The sequence below is a fragment of the Aythya ferina genome (assembly GCF_964211825.1).
Source record: "Aythya ferina genome assembly, chromosome: 1".
Classification (NCBI taxonomy): Eukaryota; Metazoa; Chordata; class Aves; order Anseriformes; family Anatidae; genus Aythya; species Aythya ferina.
Window position 1 is genome coordinate 67,423,770 of NC_140296.1, and position 16,740 is coordinate 67,440,509.

General features: G+C 44.4%; 1 protein-coding gene across 2 annotated transcripts in view; it reads left to right on the forward strand.

The window, feature by feature from the left end:
• Positions 1–799: 799 nt before the first annotated feature.
• The window catches only part of TBC1D8 (TBC1 domain family member 8), a 46,353-nt gene continuing 30,412 nt past the window's right edge, over positions 800–16,740 (forward strand). Inside the window, exons 1-2 of one of the 2 annotated variants that reach the window (XM_084526755.1) lie at positions 800–956; positions 12,749–12,904. In XM_084526755.1, the coding sequence (XP_084382881.1) occupies positions 830–956; positions 12,749–12,904 (283 nt within the window). In that variant the 5' untranslated portion in view covers positions 800–829. The remainder of the gene's footprint in view (positions 957–12,748; positions 12,905–16,740) is intronic. The other variant, XM_084526756.1, reaches the window with a different exon arrangement.

The following is a 16,740-nucleotide window of genomic DNA, read 5'->3' on the forward strand; positions in this document are numbered from 1 at the left end:
TCAGCAGTCCTCTTGGTCCCCTTCCCATTTAGGACTCAAACCAGTGTGCTCAAAAAACAGAGCTGAATGTAAAAAACAAAACAAAACAAAACAAGAATGGAAGTTAATAATCAACTATCTGAAAAGGGAAGAAATAGCTCACTGGGCATTAAAATGCCAAGTTACATGTCTTCAAGATAGTTTTGGGGGAAGGGGAAACTCTTGAGCTATTCTTATCCTGCAAGAGCCTTTGAAATAACCCCTTCTTCCACTCCCATTAATTTTTAAAGACTTTGTAACGTGGACGCCCATCATCTCCTCCCTCCGTCTAATAGCCTTTATTTTTATGTCTGACAAGTAGGACGCTCGCAACGCTCGCTGGCTGTGGAGACGAAAGCAATGCTTCACACTGAAATCGTAAAAAGATGCAGACTCCGCCGTGTTTATCAGATTGGGGTAATCTGGTAAAAGCCACACTTTTGCCTGCCCAATATCTCCACTGGCAGCCGGACGCGAGTCCACACACCCACCTCCCACCGCCCAGACACAGGGAACAGGGCGCTCAGAAAATCAGAGCACAGCCTCCCGAGCCCTCTCAGATTGGGGATTTTGGGTTAAATCCCATTTTTGGGGGGGATCCCAGCTGCCCAAACGCTGAATATGGAAGCGGGGGTCCCCGCCCCCGGCCCCTGGGCTCCTCCTCCGGCCCCTCCCCGGCGGCCGGGCCCGCTCGGAGGCAGCCGGCGCGGCGCAGCCCGCGGGGGGCGATGTGAGAGCGGCTTTTTTTTTTTTTTTTTTTGGGGGCGGGGGGGGTCCCGGACTGAGGACCCGGGGCCGTGGGGTGGTCGCCATGTGGCTGAAGCCCGAGGAGGTGCTGCTGAAAAACGCCCTGAAGCTCTGGGTCACGCAGAAGAGCAGCGGCTACTTCGTGCTGCAGCGCCGTCGGGGGCACGGCGACGCCGGAGGGCGCTTCACGGGTACCTCGGGGCACGGGCACGGGCAGGGGGCTGCGGGCACGGGCAGGGGGCTGCGAGGGGTGCCCGGTGCCGGCGGGGCCGGGGCAGGCTGCGGGGAGGCGGGAGCGGCCTCTTTGTTCGGGCTCGGCTGGTCCCGAGGCACTGCTGGAGAGCCCCTGCCCGAGGCTGCTCCGGGTTTTTTTGGGGAGAAATCGGGTTTTTTAGGGAGGTTTGGGGACCCGGGGGGCTGCTCCCGGGTGTGCACGGTGGGTGTTTTGCACGGCGGGTGAAACGAGCCCGAGTTACCGGGTGTGATTGTGGTGTTCCCGCAACCTCTCGCTGCCCCTGGTGCCGCTTCCCGCACTGTCGCTGTTACTTTCTATCAGTTTGTCCCAAGCGCAGCTTCCTAAAAACTTTGTTCTGGCCCCCTAGGTCCCAGGTTAGCAGTAGATACCCAACAAAACGCCAGCCCTGCTAAAGTGGACGGGACCCTCAGGCAAACGCCTGCCCTCCCGATTTTCCCCGGCCCCCCCTCCAAAGCCAGGAACCCGCAGGCCACCCCTTGGTGATCGTGGGTTAGCTTCCAGAGTTAAAAATAACCTTTTACAGCTGCTTGATTTGGGTCCAGGAGCGGTCATGAGTCTCAGACCCACAACTGTTAACTCCTCGCGGCAGGGGCTCGCGAGCGTACACCAAAACACACGGCTTCGCTCGCCGCTTCGCGTCCAGGTGAATCGTTTTACTGAATTTGCTTGCACAAACCTCTTTTGGCTGGCAGAGCCGAGCCCCTCCTGCCTCGGAAAACATTTACTGAGGGAGCTGTAAGTTCTGACAGTCTGTGAAACGGTTTGGAAATATCAGTATTTAAGAAGGGATTAGAAATTAGAGTCCTGTAACAAAAGAGCAAGTGTGTAGGCGCGTTAAGCATAGCTAGAGGTAGGCAGCTGATTTTATTTTTTATTTTATTTCTATTTTTTCCCAATTCTTTACTTGGGACAATCAAAATGGAGACCTGTACTGAGAAACAGTTTGGCTTGGCTGCTCAGTCTGTTTCCTTTTGGTGCCGAGCTTGGGTCTCAATTCTTGCTGTACGTGAACATAGAGCCAGCTTGCTGGTACCTGCTCAGAGTGACGGAGACGAAGGTCAGTGAAATGTTTCTGTATTTCAGAATATGGTCTGCCAAGCTGGAGAGCCATAACTTGGATTTTGTTTGCTTTGCTGGTGAAACAAAGCTTAAGCGAGAATGTTATCTGTTTTCTTTTCCCTTCAGTCCTTCAGTCACTTGAGCCTTGGCCAGTTGCAGCGAGGCTTGACAGAAGGGTAGGTGTTTGAAAGAGGCAAAGACCCTGTATGTGTCATGAAAGCAGGTGACTCCATCAGAGAGGGTCTCTCAGCTCCTGCATTGGGGCTGCATATGCTCAAGCTGTGTTTCAGTCCATCCGGGATCAACAAGGTAAAAAAAAACAATGAGGAGACTTAGATTTCATAAGCAGTGTGCAGATGGTGCTGTGGACCACCCGACGTAACTTGCTGTAAGCAGAGTGAAATGGCAGTGCCAGGATTGTGCCATACCTGAGCTGCCCTTCTACTTGTTACTGCAACCTGATGTTTTCCCTCAACCTACGAGAGGACATCTGTTTTATTGCCCTATTCTCATGGTTGCACTTTTTTTTTTCTCTAGGACGCTTCTCTCTCCTTACCCAGGGCATTTTATCCCTTACATAAGAGCAAGTTAGCACAGCTGCAGGGTATATTTTATATGCATTTAATTCCTGAAGGATGGACTAGAGGAGATCTGTCACAGGAAAGTGCTTTCCTTCCATATCTGCCTTTGTTTCTTTGAGTAGTGTGTGTCACTCGGACTCTGAGCAGATGTTGGTAAGAGAGAGACTATATTTGCTACTATTATTTGATTTGTCTTCTAGGGCAGTTGCTGAATGTACAGCAGGTTTGCAAACAGTAGGTACAAAAAATGATGGAGGCGGTGTTTAACTGTTCATTACCTGACTGGAGTAATTCTTTTCATGTCTTCTGAGGGATATGTTTTTTGAGTAAATGTTTAACTTGCCAGTTAGCCTGGATCTCTACTTGAGACTTTTGTTGGATTAGAGACTCAAGAAGGAAATTGCTAATGTTTTAGAAATACTGTAGAGAAACTGAATTATATTTTTTAATTAGCAACTAATTTTTAAATTAATTTGAAATCAGAGATTTTTTTTTTCTGAAATAATTTGCTCATTAATTTGTGTTGATTATAGATTTTTATTTTTTCTTTTTTTCACCATTACTGGAAACCTCCCTAGATAATGACAAAAAGACTTGTCATTAGGCCACGATTAATAAGTCTAAGTTAGCTGGATCTGGTACTTGCCAATGTTGTTAGCTCCAAGGTTACGTGTTAATGATAAGCTTCGGATGCTATCAGTAGTCAAATCCTTTCTGGTAGAACAGTGCACGATGGCTCAGCGTGTAAGTGAATCACTACTTCTGTTTTTATTGGGGGGTGCTGAAAGCTTCACTCACCTTCCTGTTTGATCAGGTTCATTTTGTGCATTTTGACAGCAAAGCTGCATGTTCTGAGACTTGTTGGGAATGTTTTCATTGTGGGAACTGGATTAAGAGTAGCTTTTCACTCTTTCCAAGCAGCTAACTTTGCAGTTTGTTTACATAGTACTTCACAATGCACACTCTTAGTATATAAAAAGCACTCAAGATCCTTCTAAGTAATTGTGATTTTTTCCTTTTATAAATAATGCTAAATAAAATTTTAAAATAAACTCTGAAGTCTGTAAACTGTTTCAAGCAGCTTTTTGTCTTTATTTTTTGAGATACGGTGCTTCTTCAACTTCTTGCTTGAAATAGATCAATAAAAGATTATATTTTGTTCTTGTTCTACCCATTTTTTAAATTCAGTTATGATATTTCCCCCAGATATTCTTCCAACCTCCAACTGTTTTCATCTCAGGGCATTTTCCAAGATGGATATGGTCCTAAATGTTTTTTATTTCTCAGAAGATGAACGTTTTCCAGAGAAATCTGTTTCTCCTTGAGGTCTTATAAGCCCTTACAGTTCACAACCTTAAATATCAAATCATATCCTGGCAAAAAGAAACATCTTCTGTGTATGAATCTGAACCTTATTATTCCTTTAATAAAAATAAATGTGGTAGGCATAGTAAATACACTTAAGCTATTGCCAGTAGTTGAGTACCCCCACCATCTTTATTTTATTTTATCTTCTAAATAGCGTTCTTGCAGGGTGCTGTTTTTCAAACTGATCTATAGAGCACATCTTGCTTGTGAGTAGAGATCTTGACTAATTACATGGTAAGAGCTCTGTTCCTTGTTTTCCCCTTGATTGGATTTTGAAATCTTAATGCACACAACAAGACGACTCTTGGTAAGCTTTCTGCCCTTTTTTGAGGGGGGAATTAAAAAGCAAAAGATGTTTTGCTCCTCTTTCATACTCATCAGTCCAAATAATACTGTAATTGTCTTGTATACATCAGCTTTTATTAGTCCTGTTCATCTCCCAAGGTCAGGCTAAAAAATAAATCGTACATTCAGAGAAAGGCAGGAGGGAGACCACAGAAGTTGAAGGTTCCCATGGCTAAGGCAGGAATCCCAGCTTGATTGTTCCCATCTATTGCATTCTTAACAGGAGAGGGTCAAAAATGCAGTCAAGGCTTGGGTTTTTAGTAGAGAAAGCAAATACATTATATATATTTTTTCAAACTTCTGGAGGGGTAAAAGGCAAAGTGAGTAGTGTATTGAAAGATCTGTCCTGATACAACCCCCAAACTGTACATCTACCAACATCAGGGGAAGTTGCCTTCAGTTTAAAATATATAAGATACCAAAGCATGTTGGTATCTACTGATAGATGAAGGTTAAATTTGAGTTCTAATTACCAAAAAAAAAAAAAAAACAACTTGTATTTTGGATGCAGTAGATTGAGGAAAGGAAGATGACACATCAACAATGCTAATAAAGGATAGTTATCAGTGCTCAATGTCTGTATTTATGACTTTGTATTTTAAGGGTGAGCTATTTGGAACCTTGCACAAGGACAGGGGGAAATGCAAATAGTTTACTGAAAGCTTGAACTCTCATCAAAACGTTATCTAGCCTTGCCCACAGCTGGAATTCAGATCGGCAGGTTTTTTCCCTCTACCCTTTCCTTTTTTTTTTTTTTCCTTGTGTTTCCAGTAACATGCTACAAGCTCTTTTCCCATGCCGGTGGCTTCTCCCCAGCAGAGTGCTTGGCCTGGGGGCTGCCTCCTGCAGCAGGGGTTGCAACGGGGAGGCCAGGCTTCATCCTGCAAAGCTCAGCACTCATGTTTCTGACCCCCAGCTTTGCACCTGACTGTGCGCTGCTCTGGCTCCTTCTGCCTGCCTGTTTTTATCTGTATTTCAGCCTCCTTGTTTTAAAGGTGGGGATGCACCTGTGTATGGAGAGGGGGATCTGGGCCCCATCTGCTTAGACCACCAGCCTGTGCAATGCTGTAAGCCAGTCAACAGCTACAGCAGCTCTTTATTTTCCTCTTGTGGAGTCCAAATGGCCCACAAAAAGACAGGAAAATCATTGAGTGTGTGTGGTGGCAGAGTTGAAGTAATGCTGGCCCGTTCCCTTTAGTGTTATTTATGCCACCTGCCAACAGTGCGAGGCATGGTTTTTTATCACAGTGCCTGGAGCAGTGTCCCGTGTCGGGTAATTTACGGAGCTGCGAGCTTGCATGTCCAAATTCCTGTAGGTTTTCAGGTAGAAAACCATGCACACTTGTTGCGAGGAGAGAAGCGAGGCGTTTGGCCTGGCATGCTGCAAGCGTGGCCTGCGTCGCCATGGCGCAGGAGCCAGGCCAGGCCACGCTCTCGCCCAGCATGCAGGCTGGGGACAGTGATTAAACCATGTATCTCCATTAAGTTCAAGATTTAAAAATAAATAAAGTAATAATAAAAAAATTATGTAGTGGCAGTGTTTGATCTGACAAAGCACAGACTGAAAGGAATTGAAGGGCCTGAGTGTCTGTGTTTCCCCAGGTTAATAAATGCTCGGAGTGTTAGGCCATTACGCCGAAATTTCTTACGTCCTTACACAAAAAAAGTTTGGTAGCTTTTATTTTGGAGGGTGGAAGAAAGCCTCTTGAGAGATGCTCTGTCTGGAAGCTGCATTGTATCAAAAGCTGTTTATATAATTTAGCAGAATCCAACAAGACAATGTCCGGTGTCAAGCCAAGGCGTTAAGCCAGTTGGTGGCCTTCACAGCTCGTGGTGCTCTTATCTAACATAAACATAGCTTTTAGGGAGGCCTGAGTGAAAGTAACAACCTGCTAAACACCTGTGGTTTGAACTTTAAGATCGTATCAAGATGTAGAGAAGGCCTCAGATGTTTCTGCTGGGAGCAGCCACCTCTGGCAAGCATCAGCTCCCTACCCAGTGCCCTGGGCTGTGTCCAGCCTCTATGGGATGAGTGGCTGCCCTGCCAAGATGCAGGAGATCAGGATGAAGATGTGCCAAGGGGTTCCTCAGGGTATTTCATCTCCTAGTCCTGCCCTGGGCAAGAAAACTACCCTTCTTCTACAGTTTTGTTTTTTTTTTTTTTTCCTTCTAAATTCTCATGCCTGAGCAGCCAAGAGTGCCACTTGTAGCTACTAACTCTCACTGCAAAGCTGCATCTGCTGGGAAGCAACCTGCACCATTAGCTCTTTCCACTTCTTTCTAAGAACTTCGTCCTGTTGAGTAGAGTATGCATTTTGCCAAGCTGCTGCTTTTATTTCCCAGACTTCTTTTTCTTTTTGCCTCCATGTTTCTGCTGGGGGAGCAGAGGTAGTGAGCAGCAGTAAAAGGCAGCGCTGAGCTCTCGAGGATGCATTCAGAGGCATGCATCATGCTTTATAGCTTTGTGCTGGGGTGAGAGCCTGTTGCTGTCGTAAATCCTTGAATCCAGCATCGGTGGTGGTTGTGTCTAATAAAAATAACCCAGCCTGATTCAATAAAGAGAGCAAGTACTTAACGCAGGGCTTTGACATAATATAGGTGGTCCTCTTCTGAGCAGTCCTCCAGAGCAGCCACCAGTCATCACAGTCCCCAGAGACATCCTGATGTTATCATTTTTCTGACGGAGCCCCAGCTGCCTGCAGCTTCTGTGCCAACCGAGATGAACATCCGCTGGGGAGGTGCTGGGCATCTCCGCTGGAGGATTTGGGTCCAGGTGCTGTGGTAATCCTCTGCCCATTTTCTCTGGAAGCCTTGATTTGGCAGATACGCTAAGGCACACCTGTCCAACTGTGCTGGTCAAGTCTTCTTTTTCTTTCAAGCAGACCAAGGAGAGCTGGAAGGGCAGTTTTCTCTCTGCTTCAAATTTTGGCTGTGGCCTGTTTGCTTGTAGGGTGGCCTAAGCCATTACTGAAAATGCTGAAAGTGCAGGTTGGACCCTGACTGCTGTGTGACCTGTCTGGTTTTAGGAGAGTGGGTGTAAGCACCTGCTTTTGGGGAGGTTCAGCACTGTGGCACATGGGTGGAAGAGGTGCCTCCTTGCCACGTGCATGCTGCACCCTACATTTTAAAAGCACTGTCAGGGTTTCTTACCAGCCATCTGGAGGTCCTGCATGTTACTTTGCCTTTGAACTACATTTCACCCCCTGCTTTGTGATGGTTGTCCAAGTTTGTGTTAAGCAAATGGCCTTGGGGACCAGATACTTAAAAACAAAGTAAAACCATAGCACAGTATGGTGGTACTGCGATCTTGCTTGTGACTTAGCCTTTGATTTAACTCGGATTTTTAACTCGGATTTATTTATTTATTTATTTATTTGTTTGTTTTGCAAATAAACAGTAGTGGCTTTGCTCTTTTGCCTTTTTTTTTTTTTTTTTGAGGACTTTATTATAATATGGGTCCTAGACTCCTAAATGATCAGTCCAAGTCCCTCTGTCTCACTGCTGAAGTGACCACCCCATGTATGGGAAGGCATTCGAGTAGTTCTGAAAAGTTTCCCTTTAAGGTCTTTAAAATATGATGGAGGCATGCAGAAATGGTCTCCTTGTTCTGTGTGTGGGGGGGTACCTTTACTTGTGTGCTGTTCGGCTAGGCATAACTCTTAGTGTCTTGGGTTGTCTCTTGAGCATTGTCCTAAAAGGTGGAAGTAATAGATATTTTATATCTACAGGGACTTATATTTTACATCTATATATCTTATATTTTATATCTATAGGGCCTTATAGCAGTCTTCCAGTGCCTAAAGGGGGCCTGTAAGAGGGATAGTCTAGGGACTCTTTGTTGGGGAGTGTGGTGATAGGACAAGGGATAATGGTTTTAAACTAAAAAAAAAGGGGTGGATTTAGATTAGATATAAGGAGGAATTTCTTCACTCAGAGAGTGGTGAGGCCCTGGCACAGGCTGCCCAGAGAAGCTGTGGATGCCCCATCCCTGGAGGTGTTCAAGGCCAGGCTGGATGGGGCTTTGGACAACCTGGTCTGGTGGGAGGTGTCCCTGCCCATGGCAGGGGGTGGAATTAGATGGGCTTTAAGGTCCCTTCCAACACAAACCATTTCATAAACCAGTTTCAGCTGATTAATTTACTGTATGCATGTTCCTTTGTCTAGATTAGTTATGGGCATGACACGGAATAACTTGTAATGGGATCTCTTATCTTTCTGTGGGGGTATAAGGAAATTTGTCTTTAAAGATGAAAAGAAGTGTGAAGCACTTTTGTTGATGCATCTGAGAGCCAGTTCTTTATAAAATAACCTTGACTTTTTTTTTTTTTTTTGTCAGTGAAAAAATGCTCAACAAGTTTGTTCTACATCACTCAGTTGGTATTTCCTTGGATAGCAAAATCTGATTATACGGTGCACGAAATCCTGCTGGCATTCCACTTAGTTACAGATTGACCTCTGTACAAGGGAGACACTACCTACCTGTTACAGAATGGTTCCTTGCTAATTTTTAAACTTGAGTTTATTTAAGTTTTTCAGTTCTGATTGATAGGCTCTCTTCTGAAAAGATACAGGCAGACATTCCCTCTGTCTGAAATCCAGCTTGCAGCTAGAGTGATTGATATATTGAGGCAAAACATGTCATTTCAATAAAGCTATTTCCTTTTCCACATCTTCTGTCCCCTCCTCCATATTTGTCAGCAGCATACATTAGGCCTGAGATGTATGTAGGAATTTTATCCTGGGGGTGTTCTTTAGGTGTGAAGAACCTTGCCCCTTTTGAGGAACCTGCGATGTTCTCTTGGTATTCTTTAGCAGACGTCCTTTCAAACCTGTGTCTGCGGCTTCCCGAAATGCAGTCCTTGCACAGTTAACTGCTTCCCTGAAATAGTTCTGCATCTTGGGAGGTCAAAAAGCTGACGAGAAGTTGGTAGAGTGGTATGTAAGGGGAAAGAGGTACTTGGAAGTTTAAGTTCCTGCCACAAGCCTTGTCCCACAAAACAAAAATCAGTGGGAGCTTTGCGAAAGAAACCCATGTAGCAGTCTTTCTTTCTTTATGCCCTCTGCTTCTGAATCCTTTTAGTTTTTGACTAGCCTATAGGTATAACGGGTTTCACTGTCACTTGTCACTTGTCTGCTTCAGCCTAGCTGAAGGCATACAAATGCATCAGCATGTGCACCAGAAAACCTTTGTATAATTTATGTGTATCCGTGAGCAAGAGACCCTGTATATATTTTATAAGAGGCCCTTCCATGGAAGAAGCTGTTAGGACACTGAACGAGAAAGGTGCTTGCTCACAGGCTAGGTATTTTTCAAAGCATGTTTCAAAGTCAGTGAATTGTATCAAGTTTCTTGTGTGTTTTTCCAGGGATTTTTTGGTCGTTTAATGCTTTGGTGTTACTCCAAGTGAATATGAGGCAAAATTTTGCCTCTAGTTTTAGTCATTTTCATTCTACTTCAGTTTCCACTAAATTAGGATCAGGGGTGACCTTATCGCACTTCACAGGTACCTTAAAGGAGGCTGTAGCGAGGTGGGGGTTGGCCTGTTCTCCCACGTGCCTGGTGACAGGACGAGGGGAAATGGGCTAAAGTTGTGCCAGGGGAGGTTTAGGTTGGGTATTAGGAAAAACTTCTTTACCAAAAGGGCTCTTAGGCATTGGAGTGGGCTGCCCAGGGAAGTGGTGGAGTCACCATCCCTGGAGGTCTTTAAAAGACGTTTAGATGTAGAGCTTAGGGATATGGTTTAGTGGAGGACTGGTTAACGTTAGGTCAGAGGTTGGACTTGATGGTCTTGGAGGTCTCTTCCAACCTAGATGATTCTGTGATTCTGTAAATTATGGTCAGCCTGGATGTATTCATTAGTGTTGAATCCTTTTTATGCCCTTGCAAATACAGTCTTGGAAGGTCTTGTTCCCCCACTCTGCTTCTCTCAGTCTCTCCTTTAGGTTTTGACACTTGTACACCAATTCCACATGAGGCTGACCCCCTGTAGAAGTGAGGATGCTCAACTGTAGTCATGAGGCTGTACTGAACCAGCTTGCTGCTTGGGCTCTATTCTGGATGCAGAAGCAGCAGAGTAACACAGACCTTGGTTCATGTTGTAGCTATGGGTAATTTATGCAAGGGACACAATTTTTTATTTGCATGGTTCTTGGTTGAAGGAGGAAGCTTTTTCTTTTTTTTTGGTAATAGTTGATAAGCAAGATGGAAATTGTAAGCAGAAGTAAACAATGAGAAGAGGAATTGGTTTTTCGTGTCAGTTATTCAGGAACAGAAAAGGGAATTAATTTTGCACAGGCTAAGAAGTAAAAACAAATTTAGCAGCTCCTTCTGTACTTTGATTCAATAATTTGTAATTTCTGAAAACAAGTTCTTCATGAATCAGATGTTCATTAAGTGTTCTTACAGGATTTTCATAGCACTACCTATTAGCTGACTTTTTTTTCAGTGACTTTAGGGAAATTAAAAAGAAATCTTTCTCCTAGCACTATCATCAGGGGAAATCATGAACAGCACTTTGTAAATTTCTTTTTCTTTCTTGTAATGTCTCAAGTTTTTTGCAATTTGAAAGGTAGACCAGAGTTTTGCGCTCTGCATCCTTTGATCCTATCCTACAGGCTTTCATCCAGCTATTTTCAAGACTGTGCACCGAAGCTGATGCTGTGTTTTCTGTGAGCACGGATAATTTGCTACCTTTTGTACTTGGATGGTTTTATTTGTTTTTTGGTCTTGCAGTTACAGAAGGGCATGTAGCATTTTCTGGTGTCTTATAAGGTACTTTTCTCCAAATTCGGGTCCCCATTTTGAACAGATGGGTGTTACATCTCGACGAGCATTTAGCTGAGAAGCAAGTTGTTGCTGAATATCTCACGGTCTACTTCTAAAACGTTTTCGTATCCAACGTCTGTCTGGCTTTGAAGGCATGACCAGGGTGTGTGAATGCAGGGAGGAAGTAGGTGATGTAATTACCTCTGCTTTTGGAAGGTTTTTGGTGCCATTCGCATGCGATTCGTACACCTCCTAGACCAGAAAGTGGTTACACTGCTGCTTTCTTGTGCTGTACTCAAATTAATTACCAGTGGCTTGTTGTCCAGGTGAGGAGGCATTGCACACCAGGACTTTGTGGGTCTCATTTTATTGTTCCCATTAATCACTTAGATAATGGGCTGGTTGAATGCAATTATAAAAACTGAAAGTGACGCCAGGGGCTGGCAAAACTTTTGGCCGGTTCATTTGGTGTTGAATCGATGGCAAAGGAGCAAAACTACAGCTGTAAATACAGTGTTTAGGTTGGAAAAATGAAACGTGCAAAGAAAAAGTGCAGTATTGATGAAAAGTTGTAGATTAAATCAATTTTTGTAAGTGATGGGAGCCAATAGCCAATGCTGTGTTACTTTAATATGCCAGCTTGCAAATCGTGGCACTTGAGTGACTTTTCCTTGCATACCTTGGTTCTGCCTGCTGGAGGAGGTAAGGGGAAAGGCCAGCAGCTCCAGCTGGCTGGTTGCAGTTGCTCCAACTCTCAGAAATCAGTTTACACTCTTTAAGTCAAGTGCCAGGTTGCAGTGGGATACTCCTACAAGCTTTCTTGGATACAGTTACAGGTACGCGAGATACAGGAGGTGGTGCGTGCTCTTTGCACAGCATCACGTCCAGTTCTGAGCTGCATGCTTAGAGATAAGCTCAGGAACAATGAGCTGGTTCACAGGCATGACCCATAAGGAAGACGAGAGGCAACTGGGGTTTCTTTAGGACAAGAGAAAGCATCAAACAGCGGGGAATGATGTTGATACTCTTTCAGTACGTCGAGTATTAACATCAAAAACATCCGTGGCCAATTGCTCTCCGTGTTCCAGGGAGCAGGATTCATTTCCAGTGAGACAGTGCAGGATTGTGGTGGTTGCCTTGTTTGTTTGTTTTTGCTGTGAGAATACCTCATGGCAATAGTGGAAGGGGCTTGCTGGGAGGTGGTTGCATCTCGGCTGTGGGAGGTTTTGAAGAACAGGTTAGATGAACACGGTTTATGGCACAGGTGCGTTGATCCAGCTCCAGAGCAGGGGCCGGCACGGTAACCTCTCCGGTTCCCCTAGGAAGGCTGCAGTTCTGTGGCTGTATGTACGTACACATGAGGCAAAACAGGAAACACAAAATCGCTTGTTCTGCTTTTGATCTTCAGATCTGGTTTGCCTCTTGCCTTTTGAGCCTGTGTGAATTGCCACACCGACCAGGGACAGAGCTATTGTTAAGTTCTCTATTTTAATTTGCTGGTCTGAGGTGCGAAAAGACTGGAGGGCTGCAGAACTGATGGCAGTGAAAACTGGCTCTAATTCTCTTTTTTTTTTTCCTCTCCCCCTTTTGCTCTGTGCGTGGCCGCAGGTCGCCTGGTGGGAGCCCTGGATGCCGTGCTGGATTCGAACGCGCGCGTCGCGCCCTTCCGAATTTTGCTGCAAGTCCCAGGCTCGCAGGTTTACTCTGCCATTGCTTGTGGTGAGTTATTGAGCGGATCAGAAGTTTACTGGGCCATAGCTATTGGTGAGTCACACACGAAAAAACCCGAACCGATTCTGAGCATGCTCAGCACCTGCATGTCCAAGAAGCTCAAGGTAACCCCAGCTGGTGGTGTGCTGGTGTGAAGCTCTCGGCTATAGCTCGTTTAACAACCAAATTAACCTTTGGTTAGAGTCCCAAGTATTCATCATGAGAAAACGTTAGCTGGGAAAATGAAGTTTCGATAGAAAGCCTGTTTAGGTGAGGGTGTTAGCGTTAATCTTCCGTCTGTTGCAAAATGGTGCGGTGCTGCTCGTATGCTTATCTTTTTGTACGGCAGTGAAAGTTCCTTACAGCAAGCAGCTATTTAGTCTTGGCTTTCATCAGTCTTGTCTTTTGCTTGCTAACTGTGAAATGCCTTGCAACATTTGATTATAATCAAGTATAACTGGAACGCTTAGAAGATCTTACGTGAGGTAGGTGATAAATGGAGTTGGCAGGGGAGAATGTCTAACTGCTGGGTCTGTTCTGCACTAATTCCTTTTCTGCAACTTTTGGAAGTCAAACCCATCTTCAGGAAATTGATGTGGATGGGAACTGCAGCAACCTTACTGGGGCATGTTAAAGGTCACCTGAATGAACACTTTACAGTCCTTATTTGACCAATTTGCAGTTCTCATCCCTTCTTCTCCAGTCTGCAAAATCCCAGCATTGAAATTTAGAGCAGGTTTTCCTTTCCTGTCTTGCATGGATCTAGCCACGAAATAGTTAGCTAATAGACATGCTGACATGCTGTTGAAGCTGTTTGGCACAGTAGCCCTTCAAATGATAGGGGCAATCTGTGTATTTGCACCCTGCCCCTGTACAAGCTCATTCAACATTTGTTCCTTGCTTCCAGCAGAGATCCCTCTGCATTTCCCCATTGATATTGGGATTTTTTCCTGTGCCAGAATTGTGTAAAGAAGCTTGTGTAAAGTTTGCTTGCTCTATTTTTGTTGTGGCTTGGTTTTCTTGGTTTTGCAATTGCTCTGTGCTTGATATCCCCACCCCTTGCCACCTCCCCTCCCTTTTTAAAAAAAAATAATGCTACCTCTTGGAGAAATTTAAGAGCTTCATGCTGTTCTAGTCTTCTGATGAAGCTGGTTGGCTTTCATTGTAAAAGTAAGTGTTGCTGTCAAGGGCTTCTTAATCATCTGAATGTATGTAATATTCCTTCCAGGGACTGATCTTAGCCCTGTCCACATTCTTCTTGCCCAAAGGTTTTTTGTATTAAAGGAACTACAAATCAAAAGCTTGCCTGGCTGGAACGGTTAAGGGTTTTGCTGCGATGAACTTATTTGATTAATGTTTTCTAGAATTCTCTTTTGCCCTCTTAAATGAATGCTCACCACTGAGAAAACAAGATTTACGGTAATGGAGTGGAAGGCAGAGGGGTCTGTTTTGTATGCCGTAAGGGCATGACATGTACGCCGCTGCCAGAGCTGCACAGAAATTAAGAACCACGATAGCTGGAGCTGTTTCTGAGTAATATCTCTGTTGTGAAACCCTGACGTGAGCATCCAGGGGAGAACGGGCTTTGGCAGCAGCAGTTGGAGGAACAGCGTGACCTGACCCTTTTCTTAGAAAGCTGCAGCTCCGCACGGGACTTCTCCTCTCCCTGAGGCCCTGCAGGAGCCCCAGCACAGAAGAGGCCATCGCTGCTTGCCCAGCTCTTTGCTTTGCATAAACACAGTGTTAGGGTCTCGTTACTGGATTTGGAAAGGGCAGAGAGTCAAATGAAGTTCCTGCTATGTAGCAAGGACAAGGAGCAGCTCTAGCAACTCCTTCCAGTCTCCCGCTGTAACTGCATTAGGGATAGCCATCATGTCATTAGGCAGTTAATTAAAACGACATTTTCCAATTGGATGTTGGCGCTCCTGTGTTCCAGGAGCTGCAGACTGAAACGATAATTAATGCGTAAGGGTCATATCTGTGTTACAGACTCTTGCAAGTCTCTGAGGGCTGCTAGGAAGCCTGATCCATGCCCAGCACGCTTGTTCTGGCAGAGCTGTTTCAGCCCAGATGGTTAGTCATCCCACAGCAGCAAGGCGAAACAAAAACCTTAACCCCAGCCCTAGTGCAGATGCACTTAGGTCTTTCCTTTCAGAAGGCTTGTGGGCAAAGGAGAACCACAGGAAACAGCCAGGTGAAGTAGCATTTAGGAGAGGGACAGCAAGGGATTGCTGACAGAGGGGTTTAAAGAAGGGAATATGAGGAGTTGAGGCAGTGGTTAGACTGAATACACATTTGGCACAGACACATAAGGTGCATACAAGGTGGAACAAAATGCTGTGCAGAGCATTGGCATGGGCAGAGGAATAAGGAGAAGGTTGTCAAGGCTTGGGTGAAATCACAGGATAATTTTAAGAGTAAGCCAAGAAGTGTAAATTAGAAACGAAAGGACCTAAAAGGTTGAGGAGCTAGAATGACCAAATAAAAGGGGCAAAGAGATCTTTCAGCATCTGAGCACAACCTGTGGAGGTGCCTGAAGGCAGGCAGAGAGCCTCAGTGGGGGACAAACACTGCCATGTCTTACTTATTTCCCAAGAGGTAGCCCACCAGCCCTCCCATATATTTGTTGTCTTTCAGGTATCCCAGACACACACAATCAACTCAGTGTTTTCTTTGTGCAGCCATTTCAATACAAAACAACTGTTTCTGGTGTCCTTAACAATTGATATAATCTGATTTCCTTGCAAAGAGGCCATTTAAGCGTCTCTTCTTTCTTGATTTTTTTAAAAATCTAACCTTGATTAATGATATTTATGAAGTTCCATCGCAAGACCTTCCTGTCAAGGAAGTTAAAGCTTGGAAAGTTTCCCTGCCACTTGGCATTCTTTATGGAAAATGGAGCAGAGGAGGGTGGAAAATTCTTAGCTAAATTTATCATTTCGTGTTGTGAAGCAATGTGATGCATCTCCGATGGACACACAAATCAGATTTTGAGATAATGGGTCTTCTATCTGAGATTAATTTTATAATTATATTCCTCTACGTTTTGTATGTCTCTTACGTCAACCTCATTTTCTTCTTTCTTCCACTAATAAGGCATAAGAATAAACAACTTAGTCTGCCTTTACTTTTTTTCCCCGTGTAATGTTTAACCACTGACCGGTAAGAGCTAGAGTGCTCAGATTTTCCCTTAATTGTCCTCCGTGTTGCCTCTCCTGCACTAACTTTTCTGTCATAAGGAGATGCAGCAGCAGTTCAGGTTCAAGCAGAAGCAACCAAAGTAAATAGGTTTCTTCAGTAAATAGGTTATTTCAGTAAATGACTGAAATAGTGTTCCTGGACTTAGAGTGAACACATGAAATTGGAAAATCTTTATTTTTCAGGGATTTTCTGTTCATTGTTTTTCTCCCCCAAACTGTAAAATTGTGCTCTTGCAGACCTTCTAGGTGTTCTTGACCCAAACTCCTTTATTTTTAGATACTTAAGTATTATAGAAAACTTTTCAGATAGGATGCAAATTACAACTATGTCGTGTGCATGCTTGTGTGACAGTTGTGTGTGTGCATGTCCATACAAAGGGGGGGAGAAAGGAAGATCAGGGACCTTGGGGAACAATACATAAAAGAGCAGTTTATGGTGGCTGCTTGAGGAATGCCATGTCAAAATAAGCTGTATTCTAACCGATCAGTAAGAGGTTTTGCTGTTTTTTCTGCTTCGACTTTTAATGCAGCGTTTGCTGGCTGAGAACGCTTGAGAAGATAAAACTAAAAAGCACTAGAACTAATTTCCTAAAACAATAAGGTTTCTGTTTTTCTCTGGCTATACTGTTACAAATTAGACCTTTTTGACCTGTTTGCTACTAAGAGTTTTGAGGTTGAAAGTTCAGTTTC